Consider the following 27,672-nt stretch of genomic DNA (forward strand, 5'->3'; position numbering starts at 1 on the left):
TTCCTCCTGAGAAAGCCAGAGGATTCATCTTAATGAACTTCTCAATCGAGTTGTCGTGGCCTGCAGACCAACCACCCTATTCTCTAGAGCTCCTAGCAATTTCAGCCATGATTTGTTGTGCCACGCTACGCAGTACTACATCTTAATCACCACCTGTAGCGCCTGAGGGCCCAGCACCCTCATTATCACTAGTATGGACGCTAATACCTCCAGGGTCCATCCTGAAAAACAATAAACTTAACTTAGGACCCCATCTCCATAACATATCATCTAATTAATATATTACATCTTAAACTAATCCTTCACCCCTAATCTGGATTCAAGGTTCAATCCTGCAACCTATATACCTAACCTAATGATAGTTTACCATGGCTTTCCTGAAATCGTCACCTCAGGAAAATCACACAAACCATCACAGAAGTCCTGCATCTAGACTACAAAACCAGACCTCAAATTCTCTTATCCTATACTCTGGTATTATTACTGCTACATTCTAGAGTCTACAGAACAAATCATCCCAGGCTCTGATACCAAACTATAACGACCTACTTAACTTCTACATAATAAATCACATATAATATAGTCAACCTGAACCCATGGGTAACAAGGACACACCTGACCTACACAACGGAAACCTAAGCAACAATAAAATAAATTACATTCACCAAACCATATAGTGCATAATATCAGAGTTAACTACAATCCACAATAATACTGTGTTTATATACAATCCCCAAAACATCCAAAAGTATATCTAGGATCCCACAACAAAAATCTCCTAATCCTAGTTCAAAACTTACCCTCCTAGCAGGGTAGCACATCTAACTCAATGACGGCCTCAATCCGCCAGTCTTTCTAGGTTTCCTAAAAATTATTTATGCTGGGGTGCGACACCTCTCAGTAAGGGAAAATAAACTAAATACAATTATGTGGCAACATGAATATTTAATATTATAGTAGATATACAGTACATTTCATATACTAGAAAAACATTGATCATAACATAGGTGAGTAAACATATAATTTCATAATTCTCATAAATCATACTATTCATGAATTGTCTCATTTAACTAATAATACTGAAATTTACCCAGAATGTATAGCTAACTGATGTCACGTATTACCCCCCATGACAGGTTGTGCAGCCCGAAGACGGAACCCGACAATGGCTGGCCAACCACTGCTGAGTCAAAAATATATATATAAGTACGATGGGCCCGCCACACCCTGATCTGGACTATCAGGTGGACGTCTACAACTCTACACTGAAAACCACATCAACTATCCATCTCCCACCCCCTCTACTTGCAAGGGCGGTTAGCACAAGTCCAAATTGTTATAATCTGAACTGTATAGTTACGGTATCGTGCTCCTAAAACTGAACTGAACTATCATCCGAGTTCGAATAACATATAATACATGATAATATATTGTTTAACGTAAATAGATTGATAGCATTTTCTATTATATCATAAATAAATGCGGCCTTGCGCCAATGACTTTCAAATTTGTGGCCTTGCGCCGAAATCATTCATAAATATGGCCTTGCGCCGAAATCATACATAATACATGGCCTTGCACTGGCTATCAATCACGGCCTTGCGCCAAACATTTCATACATATTAATCTAAATAAATATATTATTTATCATGTATTCTAAAATCATAATGTACTGTATTATACTGAAATAACTGCAAATATGATTTTCCTGTAAGCTTGATTAACATAATACAATTTGAGTTAAATAATATTCATGCCACACAATACTGAATAAAACCATAACTTCCATTCTAAAATCATATTTCCTGTATAACAGCAATATTTTCCTAAATATGCATTTCCTACCAATATACTCATACAAATAATACATGCTATCTGAAAATTAATTTGCTAATAAACAATAATAATTTTCATGGAAAATAGTTGCTTTAGTTTATTCCCTTACCTGACTACTGAAAAGTCCCTACAATGTCTAGCCCTAGACCCGCAGGGTTCCCCGTTCAACACCCTGAAAACAATGTTTCTCAGAACAAAACTTTAGTATTCCTTCGAGTACTACATTTTCTATAACTGTAAAAAAGGAAAATATTGAGTTAAAAGTCTTACCTTGAATTTGGGATGAATTCTAAGGTAGCCCTATCGACGATCCACTCTGGCAGATTTGTCCTAGGAGTGTCATGGTGACTTCAAATCGTCAAACCAGTGAGAATCCGGCCCGAAATTTTTGAGAGAAGGAAGGACAAATTAAAGAGAGAGAAAGAGAGAGGGATTTGAGCATGAAATTCAGCTGAAAAATCATGTTTAGGCTATTTATACACTGGCCTTCGTTAACGAGCCACGTCACTTCGTCGACGAGGTCAAAAAGGAAATTCGTCGGCGAATGTTCACCCCTCGTCAACAAAATTTAGAACTGCATAACATCCTCTCGGTATCTTCTCGTCAACAAGACACTTCCCCATCAACAAGCTCCTTATGTGTTCTCGTCTACAAATCCCCTGTGTTCGTTGACGAGACCCTGCATAATTTTCTTCTTTAATTCCTTTTCCCTCTCCTCCTCCTATTATTAAATTACGACAATTATTCGGGTCTCTACATAGACACTCACCGACGAGAATTAGAGTGTGACCTAGGGGATCATGTATTTTTGAAGATTGCACCGATGAAAAGGTTTATGAGATTTGGGAAGAAGGGTAAATTGAGCCCTAGGTTTGTTGGACCATTCGAGATTCTTGAGAGAGTGGGTCCAGTGGCCTGCATATTGGCATTACCACCGATGTTGTCCAAAATTCACGATGTATTTCACGTTTTCATGTTGAGGAAATACATTTCAGATCCCTCCCATGTGATCAGTTATGAGGCACTAGAGCTTAGGGATACTCTGACACATAAAGAAGTGTCAATGCAGATTTTGGATTGGAAAAAGCAGGAACTATGCACGAAAAAGATCCCACTAGTAAAAGTTCTATGGCACAATCATGCAGTTGAGAAATTTTCGTGGGAATTAGAGGAACAGATGTGCCAGAAATATCCACATCTATTCAGTGGAGCTCATAACTGAGCTAGTAAGTAAAAGTAGATAATAAGGTATGTATTTTGATTTGTATAGTGTAGTGTAGGATAGATAGTGTTTTGGTTTTAGGATATGAACAGTTTTGGGAGAATTTTCTTTGAATGGTTGTAATCTCCCAGAACTCTTTCTTGTAACCACAGTATTCCTCCATCATAAGTGAGGGTAATTAATAAAATTATGATGGTTTTCCTTTAGATTGGAAAATGTGATAGATAGCAAATTTCAAGAACAAAATTTTATAAAGAGGGGAGAATGTAGAAATCCTGAAAATAGAAATATTAAGAAAAACAAAGAAAAAAAGGAAAATGGTTTGCTAAGGACCAAACCAGTGACAGTTTTCTAGAGTACCCGAAAAATCATCGACGGTTTTGTACTTACCGCGGGCCGGTTACAAGTGAAACGGTAACAAGGGGCAGGTTAAAACCCAAATCATCGACCATTTTGTGAGGAGTGCAAAAAATCATCGACAGTTTTCTTGGCAGAGCTGATTTTAAAGGGAATTCCCGCGAGCTTCATTTGTAAAATCAAAATAAAATCTCTCTCTCTCTCTCTCTCTCTCTCTCTCTAAACCCTACAACCCTAACCCTATTCTCTCTTCATTTTCTCTTCGATTATAGTCTGTTTTGACGATTCGAAGCTACCACGAGGTTTGTGGGGTGATTCTCTGCAAATTAACCGGAGCAAATCGTTGAGTTGGAGTTCTAGGGCACCACTCCAAAACCAGGGTAAGTAAGGTATTTTAGGGTTTAATTGTTAATTTAGAGTATATGGGGCCTAGGAAATACTAAATGAAAAATATTCTAGGGCTTGAGTTGATTAATGTGGGGAAAATGTAATTTCATGGTTTTGAGCTTCGAACGCCGTAGAGCATGGATTTAAGGCTGTCGGCAGGCTTCACAGTAAGCCAAGTAAGGGAATAGATTAAGTCAGGTATTTTCAAAAAATTAATTATTGAATATATAGTATTTGATTCAGAAATTTATATATGATTTAGTATAGTTTTTAGGAATATTGATGTTGAACTAAGGAAACTTTGAAAATAGATTTAATATTATTATATCAGCAAAATATGTTTTCCTAGGCTAGATAATTTATTACAGGGTAGTACTCACTTGTGTGTGGCATGAGTATGAATTTTACTGTACATAATGAAATGTCAGAATATTTTATGAATTCACAATACAAGCCTGAATTGACGACAGTTTTTAGAAAAACTATAAATAGTACAGAAATTATATTTTCAGTATATTGTGATATTCAGTCGGCCTAGATGTCGTGATTATTCAGCCGGCCCAGATCCCATGATTATTTAGCCAGCCTAGATGTCATGATTATTCAGCTGGCCCAAATGTCATGAACTGATTTATATATATAACAGTTTATTCAGAAATTATGATATGACAGTTTTATGTAGAGATATGAAATAAGATATGTTTCAATTAAATATTATATGAAATATACTATATGATATCAGAATCCCTAATGGACTAAGTATGTTATAAGCACGGTATCATAGCTAGCTAACCAGATCAGAGAGTGTAACCCCTATGTACCGACCCGAGAAGTGTTGCGGAGAGCAGGATGGGCGGACCAGGTTGGTGTTAGCTGATAGTGTAACCCCTATGTGCCGACTCGAGAAGTGTTGCAGAGAGTAGGATAGGCGAACTAGGTTGGTGATAGCTGACAGTGCAACCACACTATTTAGAAAGTGTTGGGTCGGAGGCCAATTAGCCCGAAGTGTTGTGGAGAGTAGGATACCCACTGTGTGTCGACTGGAGAAGTGTTGCGGAGAGTAGGATAAGCGGACCAGGTTGGGTGGGCAATCGTGCATAGTTATGTCATGTTTGACTTAGTCTAGTAGGCCAGCTAGAGTTAAGTTCAGTCCACAAGCCACACAACCCGAATCATGCGGGGTTAATTCATGATATACAGTTTTCCATCCAGGGCATAATTTCAGTAGTATACAGTTATAGAAGATGTTTTGTATGTATACAGAGATTTAGTATGATACAATATGTTATGTTTATTTACGATTTATTCATATCAATATAGAACAGTTTTACCTAACTTGTCAAATGCAGTTAAATTATGTACAAATTTTCCTTACTTATCAGATACAGTTTATCATGAACAATAGATGTTTATAACACCATAATACTCATGTTGTCACACATTGATATTAGTTTATTTCCCTTACTGAGAGGTGTCTCACTCCCAACAATACAAACATTTTAGGAAACCCCGATAGACGAACGGACCGAGCTCCCAGATAGAGGAGGCTGATAGTGCTACCTTGGCTGAAGGGTAAGTAGTTGGGTTGAATTTAAGGATGGATTTTTTGGAGTATGACCCCAGGGTATTTATGGTTCTTTTTGGGATGTACAATGTATTTTGGTTATAGTAAAACTCTAGTATTGTATATAAGGTTGAATAAATCATGGTTTTCGTTGCATAGTTATCATATATGTATGGGCAGGTATATCCCCGGTTTCCTTTACGGTCCAAGTTAATTTAGTGTATGTTTTATGGTATCAGAGTTATTATTTTTATTATTATTATTATTATTATTATTATTATTATTATTATTATGTGGAAAAAAAATATAGCTAAATTTTCAGGGCGTTACACAAGTGATTTGTCAACATCAAAACAGGAATCTGACTCAAAAAGTCAACGAGAGCATATTTGTACAATTGAAATACAATATACTTCAGTAATAAACAATATAGAAAAGCGAAGCTCAGTAGAATATCACTAGGGTTCTAATTTGAATTGTAATTCTCAGTAGAAAAGATCAGAAAATCGTGGATTGTTTCAGTAAAAGCACAGCTTTACTTCAGAAAATATTTCAGCAGGGGAACTTTGAATTTGTACTTTGTATGTGCTTGAGTGTTGTGTATAATTTATGAAAATAACAAGTTTTTATAGAGTAATAAAGCATATTACCATTGTCCCCAAGTTACTTTCCGTATTTCCCAAGTTTTCTACAAGTTTGGGAGTCAAGAAATTAATTTTGGAAACTTTCCCTCGCTATTTAAAAGTTAAAACAAGAACTTCAGTCAACTGTGACCTGAGGGTCAGTCGTTTGTGCCTTTTAAGTTCAGCGTATTTTGGAAACACAATGTTGAGTCAGTCGACTGTGACCTAAAGGGTCAGTTGCCTGTCTCAGCTCTATTTGCTTAACATTGTCAACATAAAAATGTTAGTCGCCTGATTAAATTCCATCAGTCACCTGTTCTTGCAGCTTATATGTTTTTCAAAACTTTGACTTTAACTTTTAATCTTGGAAAACATAAATGAGATTTTTAAAAATATATATATATATATATATATATATATATATATATATATATATTCGAAATAGGTCTTTTAGTCAACTATTGTTCCTAAGAGTTTTAAACATCCATATTGAAATCGTGAAATACTTACATGAGACTTCTTATAAACTATAACTTTCTAAGTATTAAGTCTTCATGCATTTGCTTCCATTCTTTGTGTCTATCTTGAGCTCTTTTTTCAATTAACTTAGCTTCATCATAACTCATGTCTCTAAGCATAATCATCTTTCAATCTCTTCTAACACTTGATCTTGATCTATATGAATGCATTTGAGTCCTGAAACTTAACTTAACCAAACATTTTAAGTACCCTTGATTTGTTATCATCAAAACAAGATTTTAAACCTTATTAAGTCAATACAAATCCTATAAATCAATTCTTAATATGTTATTGGTAGAAGTTAATAATGAAATATAATTTCAAAATTCTTAAGTTTAATCCTAAGACCTTCAAGGTGGCCATCTACAAATTTTGCCCCATAAAAAAAAAAAAAAAAAAAGGCTATGCATAAATGATAGGATAGATTCAACAGAAAATAAGACTTGAATATTAGTAAATATTCCATCAGAGTCAAAAACTGATAGGTTAAAAATGAAAACGTAATTTCACAACTTCATATTGCCACACTAGCTGAATTCAATATCTAAGACCTTTAAAGAGGCTAACTCCAATTTTTTCCAAGATGGACTCTAGCAAGCATAAGACTTGAATATCAGTAACTCTTACATCGGAGTCTAAACTAATAGGATGTAAATGGGCATGTTACAAGAAGGAAAATTTTAATGATACTATTGGAAAATAAAAAACAGTTATACTCCTAGAAAAAAAAATGATATTTTTTATACTTGTGCTTTGATTGCTATAACAGCTTATATTAGAACCTTGCTAGCATTGGCTTCATTGTATAATCTTGAAATTCACAAAATACATGTCAAAACAACATTCATAAACAGTCAATTAAAGAGAAAATGACATGGAACTACTAAGGTGGCAAAATTGTTAGGTCATTAGAAAAGCTAAAATAAGCTCCTAAAATAAATACCTCAATATTTAATGATGTAGGTTCTTTTAATGATTTTACCATTAAATTAGATAAATGTGTGCATAGTTGATTCTCTAATCTTTAAGTGGTCATTTTTCGTTTATATGTTGATGATATGCTAATATTTCGTATTAATTTAGAGAAAATAAAGTCTACTAAGAATTTCTATTTAGAATCTTTAACATGAAATATCTAGGTGAAGCACATGTCTTTCCAAATATAAATCACAAGGAATGAGAATTATTTGATTAATGTTAACCCAATCTCACTATAGAGAAAAAGATCATACTTTTGATCTCTTTGATTACATTCTAGTCTCCATTCCTTTTGATCTAAACATAAAGTTATCACCTAATAATGGTTGAGCAATACTGCAATTCGAATATGCCAGAGTGATCAATTATCTATTGTATGCAATGACTAGTTCTAAGCTTGATATTGCATTTGTGATTAGCATGCTTAGTAGGTATAGTTGTAATCTAAGTAAAACGCAGTGACAAGCAATACATTCAGTTTTAATTACTTAAGAAAAGATTATAAATTGTGGCATATGTTATTATGAATCCATGATCTCAAAGGTTTTATTTTTATTGAGTCTGATCCCTGTTTTGATGTTGACAAAGCACAAATATCTTATGTGTATACTTAATGCTTGAACAGGTTTACAATTTGGCACGCACATAAAAGAAAGGAAAAATGGAAGTAGGAAGGAACTTAAAGCTCATATCAACCTGGCGTATTCCATAATGAACTGAAGAGCAAGAAAGGAAGACATGTGTTTCATTTGTAAATGCATTTAGTTTAGATTGGTCTGTAATAACTGTGCGTCTTGCATGATATTGATTGCAAAGCTCAAATGACCATAAACTAACCCTAGGGGAACAAGTTTTCACGAAAAACCTTTTTTTATATAAAATGATAAAATCTTACAAAAAGGTTTAAAATGTTTTCAAAGTCAAAAATGGGGTCAAAATCACGTTTTAACTAAGCCCAGTCGACCAGCCTCCTCATATATAAAATGCCTCGATCAACCGACCTTGATATTTAGGCAATTTAATAAGGCCTTGGCCGACCGAACATTATTATACTTGAGAAGCCTCAGCTAAACAGCCTTCATATCTGACATGTTTCTAAAGCCCCAGCCAACCAACCATGTTAAGGCTCGAGGAGCCCAGCCGACGAACCTTGGATTTTGACCTGATTTATATAGCTCGGTTAAACGACCTTTTTAGCGCATAAAAGCCTCAGCCAATCAGTCTGATGAACCAGCAGACCAACTCTTGAGGCCAGCCGACCGAACTAACGAAGGGTTGGAAAATCGCCAACAACCAACCGACCGATGCCTTCCATGGTCGACCGACCCTCTTTCAAAATTTGAATTTTAACTAAGGCCAGCCGACCAGTGCCTTTGCCAGTCGACCAAACCTCTTGGGTTTTTCAAATTTTCAGCACTAAAACGTCATTATTTTTGAGTTAAACAAATTAATTAATTCCTTTCATGTCCCTTAATAGTCATATTATGAGAGAGTTTATAAATAGCCCATTCTTAACTCATTTTATAACTTTTGGTCATATTGAAAATCCTCTCAAATATTTTTGGGTTTTATTACTTTCCACTTTTCAAAAGCAAGTAAAATCTCATATACTCATTCTTACTTGCTAAATCTTTTTGAAAAATATTTTCATAGCATTTCTCCTACACTTTCATTTTGAAAATATTCTTGGAGAAATCCTTTAGAGATTCTTGAAAAAGCTTGAGCCTATATCACTAATATATATTGCTTAAAAGCTTTCTTGCCCTTTGAAGAATAAAGTTCATTTTTCACCTACTCTTTCTTTGAAAATATTTTTGGAGAAAATATTTTTGAGTTTCATTAAAAGCCTTGAACATATATTGAACCATATATATTGATTCAAAGGCTTTTTATCTTGTGATTTAATCAAACTAGCTTTGAGCATATTTAAACTCATATTTATTGTTTAAAAAGCTTCTTTATTTGATTTGTGCAAAACTCTAGGTTTACCTACACTTTTTATTGAAAAATATTTTGGAGAAATATTTATTAGGGTTTGAATCTTTGAGTATCCATCATATATATTTTTATTCAAAAATTGTTAAATATTCTTGAGAAAATACTCATACTCTACTGAGCTTTAATTCATATCATTTAAAAGAGCTTTTAGAGCTTCATATATGTACATCTCTGCTTATTTAAGAAGCATTATATTGTACGAAAAAACATTATCTATTGTACCAATTTTGCTCAGCCCGATGATTGAGTTGAGGAGAGTCCGCCCTGTAAAGAGGAACCGGTTTGGCTCAACCCTGTGATTGAACTAGGGAGACTCCACCCTGTAAGGAGGAACCGGTTTGGCTCAGGCCGATGATTGAGCTGGGGAGACTCTGCCCTGTAAGGAGGAGCCAGTTTGGCTTAGCTTGGTAAATTGAGCTGGGGAGATTCTGCCCCATAAGGAGAAACGGTTTGGCTTCGCCCGTAAGTGAGCTAGGGAGACTCCGCCCCTTAAGGAGAAGTGTAAACGGCGTTGCTCCGCCCGGTTAAGTGAGCATATAGTGGAATCCTTGGGTTGTTGGCCCAAGGCAGGGATGTAGGCATTGGCCAAACCTCGATAACAAATATTATGTCTCTCTCTTTCTCTTTACTATTTATCTTTCCTGCACATATATGTTTATACCCTAAGTTGTGTAATATTGGGTGCGATTTGAAATTGAACACACCTAACGTAGGAAGAAAATTTTAATACCCAATTCACCCCCCCCCCCCCCCCTCCTATTAGGAATACATCATTCACATCACACTAGTCGCTAGAATTTCACTCTTTTTTTAAGGGAATCATATCTTAGGCTTTCAAGAAGTAGACATGCATAAGTGACCCTACTATGGTTGTTGATTTTATGGCATTAGTTGGTATAATTAAGGAAAGAATGGCTTAGAGGTTTGTTGTTGGAAATTTATAAAAGATTTGTTGATTTTGTAGGAGTAGACTGTGCTAAATAGAATTAGACTGGACTAGCTTTAATCGTTATCATGTCTCATGTTTGGCACACCATTTAGAAACAAGATAAGGAGATTGGTACTTTTTTATTTTCTTTTTGGTTTCTACACCTACAAAAATCCTCAGCTTATATTAGAAGCAAAAGGAAAGACTATCCAAGTCTATACCATGTGCATAAGCTAAAGACCCTTCACTTGGGTTGACCATTTTTTTTACTTTGGTTGCACTAAACATGAGTTATAAAGCATTTAGTTAAGCACAACTTCCTTTGGTATGAGGAACAAATGCACCTATCCAATCAAGCAAATGCTATAAATTCTTTTACTTTTTATTATGATATTAAGGTATCAGAAAATCAATTTGGTTTTATGTCTAAGAGATCTACCACATAAGCTATATATCTTTTAAGAAGATTAATGAAAAAGTTTAGGAAAAAGAAGACAGACTTTCATATGATATTTATTAACCTAGAGAAAAAATATGATAGGATACCTAGGGAAGTTTTATGGTAGGTTTTAGAAAAAAAAGGTGTATGTAGTAGGTATACTAATGTCATTAAGGATATCTACGATGGAGTAATGACTAGTGTAAGGACCATAGATAGAGAAACTAGAAAATTTCCAATCACCATAAGTGTATATCAAGGATCTACTTTGAGCCCTTATCTTTTTACTTCAGTAATGGACCAACTAACTAAGAGTATTCAAAATGAGGTTCCGTGGTATATGTCTTTGGCAGATGATATTGTATTAATTGATGAAACTAAGGGCAAAGTAGAGGCTGAGTTAGAATTATGCACAGAAACTTTGGAATCTAGAGGCTTTAGGATAAGTAGAAATAAGATAGATTATATGAAATGTATTTTTTGTAATGGTAGGAGGAATATTGGAGGTAAAGTTAAACTTGATGATGAAGAAATAAATAACACTTGTAGATTTCGATACCTTAGATCTATTATACATGATGAAGGAGAAATTGGAGATGATGCAATACATAAAGTTAAAGCAAGTTTGGTAAAATGAAGAAGTGCTTCAAGTGTACTTTGTAATTGTAGAATACCCTTAAAATTTAAAGGTAAGTTTTAAAGGACGATTATAAAATCAACTATTCTATATGGATTAGAATGTTGGTAAATAAAGAAACAGAATATCCAAAAAGTAAAAGTTACCAAAATGAGAATACTTAGATGGATGAGTGGTATAATACTAAAAGATAAATTAAGGAATGAATATATTCGCGGCAAGTTAAATGTAACTCCTATAGAAGATAAGAAAATTAAAGGACGACTCAGATGGTATGAACACTTGCAACGTAGGTCACATAGTACGCCATTGAGGAAGAATGAGTTTGTTACTGTAGGGAGCAGTAGAAGGGGTAGGGATAGACTTAAAATAACTTGAAAGGAAATAGTGAGTAAGGAATTAATAGTCTTGAATCCATCTGATTCATGATCACATAAATTGGTAGAAAATGATTCATATAACTGACCACACCTAGTGAGACTTAAGGCTTGGATTTGTTGTTGTAGTTAATGATATTAAGTAATTTTAGCAAGAGCCCAGAATGATCTTTACAATGATAAGCCTAGACAAATTGGAATTAGACATAATTAAGTAAGATAATTACTACAATATGGAGTCACAAGAGTTGATTTGTAGGTCGAGCAAAATTTTACTGATCCATTATTAATATATATATATATAGACTTGCATCAAAAAGGGTTTGCAAGACAGTTATAGGGATGGACCAAGTGTTTATCTAATATCTATTAATGACGGAATCTTAACTCAACGAAGACTCTATGTGATACATATCCGGTTAGTAAAATAAAATTATTAGTTCAAAGACATACCTATTATGTTGCTTAAACTAAATTTGAGTTCTTGGACAAGAAGCACTTCAACAAGACACCTTCAAAGTACTTTACAATTGCTCGTGTATTGTTTAAAAATAACAAATCAGGTAAATACACCGCAAGTCGTTGAAAGTTTGCTAAATTACACCTCACTTCCAAATGTTTTACTTACAACAATTTGGTCAATGAAATTCCAATTTAAGCGTTGATTAGATCCTTAGAGGTTTAAATTAATTAGAAATACGAAAATTCAATGAACAAACTTGAAGTACAAATTAATAAAACTTCAGGAACTCATAATGTAATTGACTAATTTATCCCATTGATCTCACCACTTTATTCTATAAAAATATTCACAAAGTTAAAAGCTTTTTTTCATATTTATAAATTTTTTTCTATGCACCCAAAAGTAAAATACTGCAAGATGATCAAGCAAATGTAAAAGTGTAATATGCATGCACGTAAAAGGGACATGGGTGTGGATGCCCATAACCGATCGTAGACAATTTTTATCCTTGTTAAAGACATATTTTATATATTTTTTTCAACTAGAAAATATCATTCATATCATTGTATTATTTTTATATTCAATCAAAAAAAGATGAGAATTTTATTTTGGTTTTAAAATTTATGGTTTTTTCTTGAATTGTGTATGTTAAAATAGTAACTAAAAAATATGAACAATTAAAATTAAGGAATAGAGATTAATAACATCAAATTTTTTCTAGCTTTTTTTTAGTTTATTTTATATTTATTTTTTTAATAAAAATTAAATAATGCCTTGACTAGACCTCACAGGACCATCTAGCGAGATAATCTTTGAAACTTGCAGAACCATTATGTGAGTATCTAGGCACTACATGCACGTACAAAACTCGCTGGACCAACCTACTAGATTTGGAGGCATATCATTTGAAAAAAAAAAATTCAAACTTGATGTTTTTATATATTTTGATTAAAAAATATTATTTCTTTACAAAAATAAAAAATAAAAATAAAAATAAAATAATAAAATAATAAAATAAAATAAAAACACAAACCACAAGGTTAAAGTCTAAACCATCATTATGCTTAAGATCTCCAAAGTATACACAATTGGTGCAAAATTGTGAATACAACATACATGTATTTAACATATCACCACCATTGATTTGGTGAATCTCACCATTAGAAGTGCATAGAACCCATCATATAAACAATGATTGTATGCCTGCTACGCAATTACCCAATTTCATAGAAGATCAAAATGCCCTAAAGCAGGTGTCGGCAAGCCAAGCCTGGTAGTTGCTTCAATAGAGGACTTCTCATAAAGCAGATCAAAACACACTACCAAGAAATAGGGTTTTCAAGGAATCAACCAGCTTGGCCCTCATGACAGTTTTAATTTTCAAGTTGGGGACCAAACGAAACAAACAAGTTGGTTATGAATTGAGAGGCCTTTTGAGTTGTTTGTGGGGGAGAGGAAAGGCCACTGATAGTGCTCTCTTTGCTGTGCCACATTTGCTTTGGTGGCTTGGTTAGGTTAGCTTACACCCTAATTTAATGTTTATAAGCTTGAAAATCAAATCTTAAATTTGGATGTGTGATCTGAATAAAATATAAATAAAATTGGACTAATCTTCGTATAAATCTATCCAAATTTAAATTTATGACCAAATATTCGTACTCCCGAGCACAGCTTAGCTATAGCTTATGTTTGGAGCAACAAGAATTGTATAAGATTGATCAAGAAAAAACATAATAGTTCATTTCCAGTATATTGTTAAGATCGGAGGAGCCCATGATGGGTGCTTATACACATGGTTGGACTCAAGACCTAATAAGTTTAAGATTTTGGATCAAATTGGTGTTCACCCATGTGTATCAAACCCATCCATGGGCTCCTCCGATCTTAACAAGTGGTATCAGAGCCGACGGTTCGTGACTCTGGGTGAGCGACATCATAAAAAGTCGAGACGTGAAGTTAATTCTCCTGACGTGCTAACAGTTGGAGGACCAAGTGTGTGGCTGAGACCAATAAGGATCATCTACGCTGCGGATGGATCCGAATAGGGTCAAGACGTGAGAGGTAGGATTAGTTCGGAAGCACGTGGAATGCAATCCGACGCACGTAAGGCGCCAGTGGTTAAGCCCACTTGAACAATTGTTGGAGAATTAGGCTTACTCCCAGAAGGGAGACGATTTCCGTTCAAGGGGGAGTAGTTAGAACTCACAAGTGAGAGGAAGATTGTTGAGAATTTCACTTGTGAGTTTGTCCTACATTGGAAAATTAGAGTGGATGATGGGTGTTTATATACATGGTTGGACTCAAGACCCAATAGGCTTAAGCTTTTGGGTCAAGTTAGTGTTTACTCATGTGTATCAAGTTCACCCATGGACTCCCCCGATCTTAACATATATGGCTAGTCAGTTCCTTCCCACTAAACTATAAAATAACTATACTAGTCTTTATTTGTTTTGTATAACTATTTCATTAAGAATGTTTTAATCTTTTAAACAATTAATCTACCCTTCATGAACGACAATGACACAAAATAATACCATAACCAATCTAAAAAATTGTTCAATACTATCAAATCCAATTTAATCCCATTAAACATTAATCAACAAATCAAACACAACCCTACCGCAACAAGAAAATGTGGGGAAGGAGTAAAAAGATGGACCAGTAGCACATCATGATCCAAAATCAATTTCAAAAAATATAAGAAAGACATTCCAAAGCCCCCCACCACGCCACCCCCACATGCTTGAAAATGAAATATTGCTTTCTGTCACAGTGTCATGTGGCGCCAAACCGGCCTCGGCCCCACACATGGGTCACTGTACCCTATCAGACGCCAAAGGCTACAAATGCAAGCAACATGTGTCAATGCAGATTCTCATCCTCTTTACAACTTCTAACACAAGCAAATTCTTTCCCAAACAAACAGGCATCCAGTTGGTTCCATCTTAGTTGAGTTTTGAACCTACTCCTATATCCCAACAACAAAGAATCAGAAGTTTTGAAACATCCCGTCTCAATATTTTGTTATATGTTTTAAAAATATTAAAATAACTAAAATGTACTTGCAGAAACTTGAAGCCTTGATCTCTATGAATAATATCAAAATCAATCATTAAGCTAAGTAAATTTGAGGTTTTACTTTTATATTTCACCAAATAGAAGCAGTGTTTAGGCACAACGGTAAGTTGTCGCAGTGTGACCTGAAGATTACGGGTTCGAGGTGTGAAAATAGTCTCTTATATAAGGCTGCATACTATAGACCCATTATGGCCCGCCCCTGCCCCGAACCCCACATATGCAGGAACTTTGTACACCAGACTGTCTGTTTTTTCATATATATATTTAACCAAATGTTTGATACTTATCAGTTAATATCATGCTTATCTCACAATTACAACACTTATCACAATAATCTGCATGAAGCTAATTTTCTTATCATTTGGTTCTCTAACAAACAGTTGATCTGAAATTCATTCCTAGCTCCAAGGAGTCAACTTCTACATCCATTTCACTGTTACTGAAATTCATAATTTACTTTACTATGGGATCCAAGCACTCGGTATAACAACACACCTGCATCCCTTACGGCAACCATAACTCTTTACTTCGGGAACAGTTCCAATTGAATTCTATTTCTCAAGAAAACAGCGAAATTTCTATATTTTTTAATATTAATACATCATGTTACAAGATTACAGAATTCAAACTCCACTTTAATTCTAGTTTCAATATTTTTGAATCTTAATACACTGCATAATATTTCTACAGAATTCAAATTCCAGTTCTTATACACTACATACAATGCTCACAAATCCCGTCCATGTTTTCAGAAGTCCAAAGCAGTGAAACGGGGATACCAAAGCCATGCAAAAACAGCACAAAAGGAACAATCAGTCCCATTCTGCAATCCAAATAATTATCAACATTTAGCAAAGCAAAAATGACAGGAAAAAGCACACACCCGAAAGCAAAATTCACACCCGTGGCTTATGATCACAGAAATGGGTACACTGAAGCAGTGCAACAACAGCGCACAAGAAATACATCAGTCCCATATATTCAGCATCCAAATAATTATCAATGATGAACAAACCTAAAACGAAATAAAAAATAACATACCTGAAAGCAACATTCACACTTGTGGATTATGATTGCAGAAAAGGAAAAAGAAACAGTCTTGCTTCATTTATGGATGCCACTTCACACTGCATCCAACACTTTAAGCAGAAGGGTAAAAATGAGTACAAGCATGTAACCATGGAAGATCAAACAGTGGAATGTATTTTATTGCGAAGATACAGAAGAATTAACAGTATAGGGAAGGAAACCTGGGCTTTTGAACCAGAGATACAGGTTGGCCATTAAGAACACAATCTATTGCAAGGCTCAAGTCCCTAGACAATGTATTGCTGAAGCTGGTTAAATAACAATTAAGTTGATAATAGGGTCAAAGCTAGACATATAAACACAAACCTTCCTGTCACGGGCACATTGTTACTCGGACGTGAATCATCGAACTGGCCATGATAGACCAATGAGCTCCCATCATCCTGTTAAACAAATAAACAATTTCTTTCTTTTGGTCATACTTATTACAAATGGAGTAAGCACAATTCAAGACTCAGATTTCAATGGTTGGTTACGAAGGGGAAGTTGTTAACGATTCACCTTTTTAAATAGGAAAAATTCTGGTGTGCAAACTGCTCCAAAATCTTTAGCAACATCTTGCGACTGCAGTTGAACAAATACCATAGTAAGACTATCAATTTTCAAAAGAGAATGAATTCATTACATTAACAAAAAAATAAGCACAAGTATATTTTTCAATAGGAAGTATAGGATCAAAACACGTCAAGCATAAAAGATTATTAAATCGTATAAGTTGCATTATCAAATTCCATGCCACAAAACTGAAATTCTTTCTTAAATCACAAATTTTATAAAATAACAAAGACAAACTGACAAGCCATGCCCCACTCTACACTCCCCTCCCTTCCTCCCGGAAGGCTGAAAGAAAACAGAAAAACAACCAAAAAAAAGAAACAAAATTCCCTTACCCTCCTCTCCCCCCCAATTAACATACACAATACTCAACCATGCAAACTCTATCAAAATTAACAATGAAGCCATCATATAAGCCTATCCCCTAAATCTAAATAAAGGAACAAAAAAAGAGAATAATATCAAATCCTATTGCGATTATCCACCTGCCAATTGCCTCATGTCGCGCACGAGCAGTGGGGGGAGTAGGGAAGAAGTGGAGAAAAAGTGATTTGTAGATGGATGGGCCCAAGAACAATAGCTTATAATTTTGGGTCAAGTTAGTGATCAACCATGTATATCAAGCGAACACGATGACTCCGTCAGTGCTAACAAGTAGTATCAAAGCTACAGTGGCATCTACACTGTCTAATCCCTAGTAAACTGTGGAGGTGAACACGAATAGAATGGTAATCCTAAATGGTACCAATCATAGAAGATGGAAGGGCAAGATGTTAGACTTGCTTTGTTGCAAGGGGATGCATGCTCCCATAGAGGGTGATAATGCCAAGCCTAAGGATGTGTTCGATGAAAAGTGGAATCGCATGAATATACAGTGTGCTGGCTTTATTCAACAATGGTTGGATGATAATGTTTATCACGTGGAGAAGGAGACATCAGATAGTGCACTTTGGAAGAAAGTAGAATATTTGTATGAGAGTAGAAGTGCTAACAATGAGCTTCGTCTGTCTAGAAAGCTTGTTAACTTGAAGGAGAGCCCCTCAACGGTGGACTAGTTGAATGACATAGAAAGGTTGACGAATCAACTTGCAACAAGGAAGATGGAGTTTGATAATGAGGTTCAAGCTCTACTATTTTTGAATGGCTTTGAGATGTTCCTTGTGACACTTTCTACATCGGCACCAATTGGAGTTGTGACAAAGCTAAATCTAGTTTGCTTGAATATGAGACTAGGAGGAAAAATATGGACTCTTCACAACAGCAAGTTATCATCCTGGAAAATTGAGGGAGAAGTACCACTAGACATTCTCAAAAACCAATGTTTTAAAAGGCTCAATTGAGGCTCAGCATGCATAAAATGCCATGAGGCTCCATCTAAAATACCAAATCCCAAATAGGCTAATGCATTAGACTCTAGGCTTACACATTTGTACAAAACACACGCCTTCTGCACCATTTTACTTGAGGCTAATGTATTTCAGGTGAATAATTCTCAAGTTATATTTGGCTTGAAAATTTTATTTACACATTTATATAAAAGGAATGTCGTGACCGAGTTGATTTCTACAACTCTTGAACCTAAACCTTTTCAAAATAGTAGAGTTATATCTTAGATCTTGAAAATAATTTGAACTTTGTAATGTTATAGCTATCTCTTGTCCATGATATACAAAACGAATTCAAGTTAGCAATTTTTGAAAGGCCAATAAGGAATTTACAAATTGTTTTTTTTTTTCACAATACAACAACTAAGAATTTCGATGGGGGAAAGAACCACAGAGGATGAACTCTAGATAGTCTTTAGACAAGCATATCTACCTATCTTGCAACCTCTTCTAACATAATGGAGATGATAGAATTTAATTAGATGCCTTCCACACACTAACACAAACATGGAAAACATGGTCAACAGTCACCACAAAATGATGAGGAAATCCTACTTAACATCCATTCTACATCATGTATCCAGACCAAGATCTTAGGCATCATCCATTCCTGGTCATGAAACCTGAAACCATTCTCAAATAGGAACTTGATACTTGATTTTCAACAAGCCAACACCACTGGAATCAACTGCATCATCAAGTAGCCAACAAAACTAGGCAAATTCATAATTCACTGCCATTAGTGGCCATTAGATACTATCACCCGACTAAAAAAATCGATGGTACAATTCACTTTTCATGGTACTGGTAGGAGACATAGCATGCAAGCCACAAATGAATTGAGCAAATAGACTCAAAAGCACCCAGTTATCCTAAATTATCAAAATTTCTCTTCAAAATTAAACCGTTCTCTTTTTGCATTTATGCCATTAAAACATGTGATTTTCTTCCATATCATTGCCAATCACATCCTTGAAGCTTAAACTACTATTCAAGACAATTCCTTTTCCACAAACATAATTTCATGAATATAACTGCCCAATGCAACTTTATTTAACAAAATAATTGTTAACTACCATGTTGAAAGAGATCAAAAAATTTAATCCAAATTTAAATGTCAAAAATAAGGGTCCATTTTGTTGTCAAAAATATTTTTTGTTGTCCAATTTTTAGTTTTCTAAAGAATTAGGAAAATTTTAGCTTATTATTAATTTTTTCAAGATTTGTATTAAAACTGTAGAAAATAAAGAATTTTTTTAAATGTGCACAACAATTTTTCACTTCTTATTTCTAGATTTCAAAATAATAACCAAAATAAGAAAAGATAATATTCATAATCATGGACTTTGGGGCTTGAATTTGGATTTGTGTGGATGTAGAAGAAACTCTATATATAATCTACACAATTTAAAGTCTAAGATCCGAATTCCATACTCCCAAACGCAAAGTAAGAGATAGAAATATAAAAAATTAATGAAAAAAATGTTTTCCTTTTTTCAATATAAATTTGGAAAATTGGAAAACAAGGTGGCATTTTTGTAATTACTTAAAACTAGAAATGAATAATAAAATTATTTCCACAAGAAAATAGTGTCAAAACAGTTTATTGTTGTTCATTTATTTCATACAAATGTTATAAAAATGAAAAATTAACTAGATTTTTTGCAATTTTTTTAGAAAACTAAAATGAAAAATGAAAATTGTTTTCCACAACTAAACAGGCCCTAAGCTAGTAACAGTGAGGTTGCATTGAGTTAAATGTGGATCTGTTGGTAAATAGGCATTCTAAACCCAACCCAACAAACCCGCCTATATATTACAATTAGGGGAGTACAACAATTACCAAAAAAACCAAAAACCAGACCAATGTCAAGCCGTTTTACATTTCAGTGCAGTTCTTAGGCTGCAGTTATTGGTTTTGGTTTTTCATGTCTTTAAAAATCAGTTTTTGGTTTTGGTTCCAAGAATACCTGTACACACTTAACTAACATATCACAGGCACATTGACAAATAAAATTCAGCCTTTGGTAGAACAATATTGACGTTCAAGTCTTAAACTTTGTTAATTTGCCACCGGAACAAAAACATGAACAAGAACAAGAGCAACAAGTACAAGAAAACCCCCTCTGAAATTACGCAAGTTTAACTCAACATAGCATGATTTACGAAATCCAGCTCTCAGTATTTAAAAGTTGCTAATTGCAACCATTGAAAAATTATAAATGAATTAACTTATTCAGCAATTTTTCTTTTTTCCCTTATTTTCTCAAGTTGAATCAACTTTCACAAATTCTCCTTCAGTTATTTCTTCGAAGTAATAAAAATCAGCCTGCCCCTACGGAAACTCATCAGAGTATTATGCCCCATTGGCTCCAAGAAGACAAATTCAAACTAAGATTTGATGCAGCCTCCTCAATGATGTATGATTTGAGAAAAATTAAAATTAACATTGTTGCTCATGGTAATACAAAACAATAAATAATTAAACAGATTGAACAACTGACTCACTTATCTCCCCACAATATAAATATAAAATTTTGAAAACTTAATCTCCTTTCACAAATTTATTTCTTCCTTCTGTTATTTGTCGCCACTCAGCAGTATCAGTAGTCAGCACAGATGAGAAAATTCATAAGAGCATTCCATAGAAAATTAACCCCCATCAACTCCAAGAAGACAAGAGTAAAAAATTAAGAGTTGATACACTTTCTCTAGAACGGTACACGATGTTGACTCTATGAGTCCAATCCTATTTTAATAATGACAAATCACTTGGTATTTAATCTGTGCATTGAGATTGTGAACAGGAACAATATATAGCATGCACGGAAGGATAACAAATCATGGAAGCCATAAAAAGTAAAGCATATATGTCTTGGCACAATCCATGGAACTAAAAGAGTATAAGAATGAAGATATAAGCAGCAAGTTCCAGATCGTCATAGGAATGGGTATTTAAAACTGAATGTATTTACATTTCATATGACTTAATTTGAGGCTCAACATATATCCTAAAATGACCTTAGGGCTCATGCATCTCATGAACATCATTAGAGGATATTTATGGACTTAGATATACTTTTAAAATTCTGAAAAATATTTTTATAAAAGAACAAAGAAAGAGAGCAAAACAGATTTTTGAAACTAAAAAGAAAAATTCAGGAAAGGTTCAGTTCAGAAGACCGAACTTCAGGTTTAGTCGTCTGAAGATTGAACTTCAAAAGACCGAACTTCGAGTTCAGTTGTCTAAAAAATTTCTTCAGAAGGCCGAAAATTAAGTTCAGTCGTCTGAATAATTAATGGTAAAACACAGAATCTGCGAAGCTTAAGTCATCTGGGCTCTAACCCTCAGTAGTGAACTTACGGAAAAATTAAAAATTTGATCTTTTAATGAGAGAACACGCGACTGATTTCTACATCAAGTTGATCCAGCGATTAGAAATCATCCTAAGGGCTATATTACCTATATAACCAATATCTAAACCCTAGTGCCCCAACTTTTGGAATAGAATTGAAAGACTTGAACATATTGCAATACGATCGCCTGCACTCCAACTCATACTCATCAAGTTTGGGCAAATCATCTCAGAAAACGAAGGGATTTCACTTACACATCTTGATAGCTACCTTTGGTGATTGAGGTTTGGTAAACAAGGCATTGTTTTGTGTTTTTCAATATATAAAAATCTTAAAGTTTGTTCATATCTCATACTCATATATCTATTGCTCCTATTGAAAAAGAAAAATCCTTGTGTTGTTACATAAAAATTTATTTGCAAAAAATTTTTCTAAACATTGAATCTTTGGTGATCTTCAAGTTCTTATTTTCATTCAAAGACTCAATATTTTTGTTATTCCAAAATCTACTTGATTGAAAAGTCTAAAGGTTATCTATATACACTTGAGAGAAATATTGTTGTGACAAGTTGTGTTTCAAATCTTTGCAATCTTCAAAACTTTTTATGTATTCAGAGATTTAACCTAAGTTTTCCAAAGCATTGACTTATATAAAATTTTTGGGAGATTTGATAAAAGGGAAATTTAGTAAATCATATTCTTACATATAACGATTATATCGTTACATACATACTGAGCTTCAAGTTTGATCATATGATTATGTGTTAGGAATTTCAATTGTATTCACTAACTTTGTTAGAAGCAACATTGAGTGTTTTTGCAGAGTTGATATTCTATATTGTAATCACGGTTCAGATTGTGAACCGGGTGAGGAGGAAGTTGTACCTCTTGTAAGCAGCAGATGTAAGGAAAGCTCTGTCCCGGTTAAAGGAGCAGGGATTTAGTGGAATCCTTGAGTGGGTTGCTCAAGGCGAGGATGCAGGCCGAGTTGGTTTAACCTCATAAAATTGTGTTTGCCTTCTCTCTTCCCTTACTCTTTTCATTTTCCACAATGCATTTCATTACGTACATTGCATGTGTGTATGTTGAATAACCACACACGAACTTGATAAGTAAATTGTGAAATATAGAAATAGGGATTAAGTGGTAAATAATCTTAAAAAAAATTTTAAATACCCAATTCACCCTCCCCCCCTCTTGGGATTACACCTAAATCAACACATGATTTGAGCAAGATTATGAAAAGCGTCATAATACAAATACTCTTAACAAAGAAATAGTAGCAAATTATTAGTAGCATACTTGGCTATATAAGGCACAAGAACTGTAAATTTAACCAAAATAAGGAAAAATTATTTTAGAGCCAAGAATAAATAGGATAAGGCAAAAGGAATTGTAAAGTTCTTAAATCCTCTTCTAAAAGAGAAAAAGGAAAGCATGAAAAATAGGGACAGGCTGAGATAGGCAACATAATACCTCATCATATAAATAAGGGAAGGGATAGTTAAATAGTTTAGCATCTTCTGCCATGAATTGGGGCCCATCCTGTGAAGAACAGTTGCAATTTGGATCATACAATGGCTACAACAGTGCTCTAATCCAAATTATAGGGTCATTGGAACCTGTGGATGAGTAGCAACAGAATTGGAAGATATTGCAACAATAGCAAGTCCCTTCTGCAGAACAATAAAAAATGTCATCAACAATTGAATATGCTATTTTTCCTGTGGTGATTAGCCTATTTAGTTACCTTCATATATAAATTGGAAAGCTTCACAATATCCTTTTTCAAGTGTTTAACAAATGGGCAATGGTTGCAAATAAACATCACCTGCAACACCACATCCGTCCTCACTTAGCGGTTAGCTCAACTAGTTAACTCATAGACATAGCTAAGCAATTACTGTTTGAAAATTCATGAATCAAAAACATGTATAAAAAGACTTGGGATTAACAATCAAAGAAAATGCAACAAAAATTTCAAAATAAAATGAGAGTTCACCAGTAAAGCAGGGTAGGATTCAAAATCTTCCAATTTCCAAACTTTCCCAGTGAGAGGCTCCGGGAGCTAAGCCACCAAGACCCCAAAATAAATAAACAAATGAATAAGACATCGATATATAAAATTTTCTTTGAACAAAAATGGGCATAGTTTGGACATGTATATAGATAATTCAACACAAAATTCCAAGAGAAAGAGAAGAAATAACTTGGAAACTGGGCGCTCTGACGCCCAAGGACACACCCTTGGGCTCTGTTCTTGCGGCTCGAACCACGAATTTTCTTGCGGGTACATGCGGCCTAAGTTGCAGAGGATAGAAATCCATTTTAGGACATAGGGATACAAAAGAAGTTGTAGTTGTGGCTAGGTTGCGACGGAGAAACGGTAGACGTGGGCCGGCCGAGTACAACGTTCCGGCAGCAGTGGCCATGGTAGAGTGATGAAGATTAGCCCGCAGACCGTAAAGCGATTGGCGATTACACAATTTACACGCCAAGAAAAATGTTAATTATGGAAAAGGCTTAGGGCCCGTGTAGTGAACTTTTCATCGGCGAGTCCAGGGTTCGACTTCTCCATTGCGAAGATTTCCCCCCGGGCTTTTCAGGGGTTTTGGGGTTTGGCGGTGAGGGTTTTAAGCTTGTATTGTATAGACTTCAAAAAAAAAAAAAAAAATCTGTCATGGACCGTTAGAAATATCGAAAAATCTTTTTTCTTTAAAAAAAAATTTAGTTTTTTAAAGAATTATAAAAGTTTTAATTAATTTTTAAAAGTTCTTAACATTTCATGTTGAAAGGATTGAAAATAAAGAATTGGCTCAAATGTGTAAAATTTTTTTATTTTTTATTTGTAAGTTTCAAAATAATCACAAGAAGACAATTTATTTTCCAATTTTCTAAAATTTATATGAGATAATATTTAGAACCATGGATTTAGGGTTTAAATTTAAATTTTTGTATATGAGAAGAAATTATGTACATAGTCCACACAAATTAGATAAAATCATATTTAAAACGCCTAAAACCTAGTGTTTGGACCTAAAAAAATTCATTTGGTTAGAAAATAAAATAATTTATTTATAAATAGTATATTCAACCAAAATTAGATAAAATCATTTTAAAATGCCTGAAAGCTAGTATTTGGACCTAAAAAATTCATTTGGTTAGAAAATAAAATAATTTAACACTATATAAATATATACATCTACATCTACATCTACATCTACACTTTAATAATAAATTAATAAAAGTAGAATAAAGTATATCATTTTATACGAAAATATCTCTATATTTCAAAACCAATTCAAAACATTCTTAAAAGAAAATAAATTAAATAAAAAATAGATTTCATAATTATAAAATATAATATAATATATTTTAGAGTTTGAACGTGTGTGTATTTATATAACATAGATTTATCTATGATTAAAAATTTTATTTTAAATACGTCAAGATTTGGACTTTAAAAATTCATTTTATTCAAAAATATATCAATGCAATGCTATTACAAATATTAAATAAAATTTACATCCTAAAATAAAATAGATAAATACGTCTTATGTGTGTTCCAAAGCTAATGCAAGTGTTTAGACAAATAATAATATGACTTTTTTTAAAAAAAATTAGAAATGAAATAGCACACCTAGAAGTATATACCCTCTAAATAATAAATTTTAAAATTATTTAAATTTATAAAAAAAAAAACTTATATAATTGATCGCTAAGTGTAACGCCCCAAAAATACATACATAAAATACATAAAATCTCTTATCATATCCACATTATTCACAAACTCATGCGCTTAAAACTCATTTGTAAAATTATGAAGGACCTAGTGGGGTCCAAAATATCACTATCCATAATTTAAATAATAAACAACAGAAGGAAAGTATTTTTCTACAACCATAACTACTAAAGAGCTAACCTAACCTTGGCATCAACAAGTCCCAAAATAAACATGTGTCCACTCCAAAATGTCCAAAAACAACACAAACAAAACAATATCCTGCTCACACTCACCCTTGGCGAGATCGTCTAAGTCCTACCCTGGAGCTCCTCAGCTTGACTCCCTGAAGGCTCTAAAAAGTTGATATTTCGATAGGGTGAAACACCTCTTAGTAAGACGGAATACATTATTACTAGTGTGTGGCAAATAAGTTTAATTATACAATCATTTATATACATTTCTTATATTGTCCCTAAATAAATGTCGCCGGTATAAATAATATGATGTAGTTTAGATAAATCTACTAACGTATGTTTTATGACATATCTCAGATAATATAAAGTAGTTCACAATAAATCTAATAACTTAGGTTTTACAACATATCGTAGATAATTTAATTCACCCTTCTATAGCATTCTATATACACACAAATTTTTTGTATTGAGCATACCTCCCCATCGGCATCAATACAGACGCCACACAGGCCTTTTACCTCGATTTATATGTCACACGGGCCTTCTACTCCGATTTTTATGCCACACAGGTCTTCTACTCTGATTTATACGCCCCACAAGCTTTCTACACATATTTATATTTAGTCACTTCATATTTCCTAATTTGATGTAAAGTCTAACTTACCATAAAACGGAATTAAACTGTCATATTCACATATCCATATCAAACCGGTCGTTTCATAATTTCACAATATATATACATATATATCCATAAATCAGCATAACAACACACATACTCGTAGTATGATGCCGTAATAGTTCAACTGGTCCATTTAAAAAAAAAAACCTATTATTAATTTATCTCATACCACACATTTTACATTAAATCATAATTAAATAATATGGCTAGGAAAATACTTTTTTCTAAAAATTCGGTCCAATCGTCTCTGAAATTTTATTTAATTTAAAACATGCAATTTTTGAAAAGTGAAGACGCCCAACCTACTTGCCTAGTTTTTCCCAAATACGTTTAATATTCAAAAATACCATTTCTTGCGCCCAAATCGTTCAGAAAAATCATATACAGCATATACGTATCACATACTCAAGTTTAATTGATTCAAAATCTAAAAAAAAAGTTGAAATAATCTATTCCCCTTACCTTATTCTAGAAGTGGTGCCTACGACGCCCAAACAACGAAATCTTCCCGATTAAAACGTTGGTGGCTGAAATTGGAACCCAAGGATATTTTCCATTCTTCAATCAGCATAGGTTTCGCCAATAAAATTAAGGAGAGAGAAAGAGTTTGAAGAGAGAGAGAGAGAGAGAGAGAGAGACAATGAGAAAGCATAAGCGTAGAGAGGGGGGTCTCTATAATTCAAAAAATATCCTTCACAATGCTACATATATATATATATAGTCTCTATAATTCAAAAAATATCCTTCACAATGCTACATATATATATATATATATTATAATATTATATTATATTATATTATTATACTATTATATTATATAATTTAAAATAATTATTTTTTTAATCATTTAATTATTTTTTATTTTTTTATTTTTTTTATTTTTTTAGAATCACTACATCTTTCCTTCCTTATAAAAATTTTATTTTCGAAAGTTGTTAACTTATACTTATCACAACCTCCTCTGGGAATCACTGTTAACCTTATAGGTCATATCCAATTTTGATAATGACAAATACTTGGGTATTTGATGGCTTTCAAGTATATGTGCAAGTTCATTTTAGTAGATCAAGTAATGGCACATGAAAACAAAGTATGAAGACCCTGAAGATTAGTTTCATGTTGCAATTCATTTTATGTAATATGGGTATGTAATAGTAATTAGGACATAAGGTTTGTAATAATTATCTACATATCATGCATATAGGATCTGTAAGTTTAAAATGACGGTAAATTGACCATTGGGACCAAATGACCTTAGGACACCCTTCAGTCAACCTTAGACT

General features: G+C 33.6%; 1 protein-coding gene across 9 annotated transcripts in view; it reads right to left on the reverse strand.

Annotated features, from left to right (window-relative positions):
- Positions 1–24,466, reverse strand: part of LOC131168007 (uncharacterized) — a 66,548-nt gene extending 42,082 nt beyond the window's left edge. The window contains exons 1-11 of one of the 9 annotated variants that reach the window (XM_058127147.1): positions 24,003–24,457; positions 23,795–23,860; positions 23,543–23,623; positions 23,415–23,468; positions 23,269–23,337; positions 16,997–17,059; positions 16,802–16,878; positions 16,657–16,722; positions 16,448–16,545; positions 16,290–16,338; positions 14,861–15,168 (exon numbers count right to left, since the gene is read on the reverse strand). In XM_058127147.1, the coding sequence (XP_057983130.1) occupies positions 16,515–16,545; positions 16,657–16,722; positions 16,802–16,878; positions 16,997–17,059; positions 23,269–23,337; positions 23,415–23,468; positions 23,543–23,623; positions 23,795–23,860; positions 24,003–24,224 (729 nt within the window). In that variant the 5' untranslated portion in view covers positions 24,225–24,457 and the 3' untranslated portion in view covers positions 14,861–15,168; positions 16,290–16,338; positions 16,448–16,514. Of the gene's footprint in view, positions 1–14,860; positions 15,297–15,960; positions 16,339–16,447; positions 16,546–16,656; positions 16,723–16,801; positions 16,879–16,996; positions 17,060–23,268; positions 23,338–23,414; positions 23,469–23,542; positions 23,624–23,794; positions 23,861–24,002 lie in introns of those variants that run through there. The other 8 variants (XM_058127139.1, XM_058127140.1, XM_058127146.1 and 5 more) reach the window with 8 other exon arrangements.
- Positions 24,467–27,672: the final 3,206 nt, after the last annotated feature.

The sequence above is a fragment of the Malania oleifera genome, chromosome 11 (genome assembly GCF_029873635.1).
Source record: "Malania oleifera isolate guangnan ecotype guangnan chromosome 11, ASM2987363v1, whole genome shotgun sequence".
Taxonomy (NCBI): Eukaryota; Viridiplantae; Streptophyta; class Magnoliopsida; order Santalales; family Ximeniaceae; genus Malania; species Malania oleifera.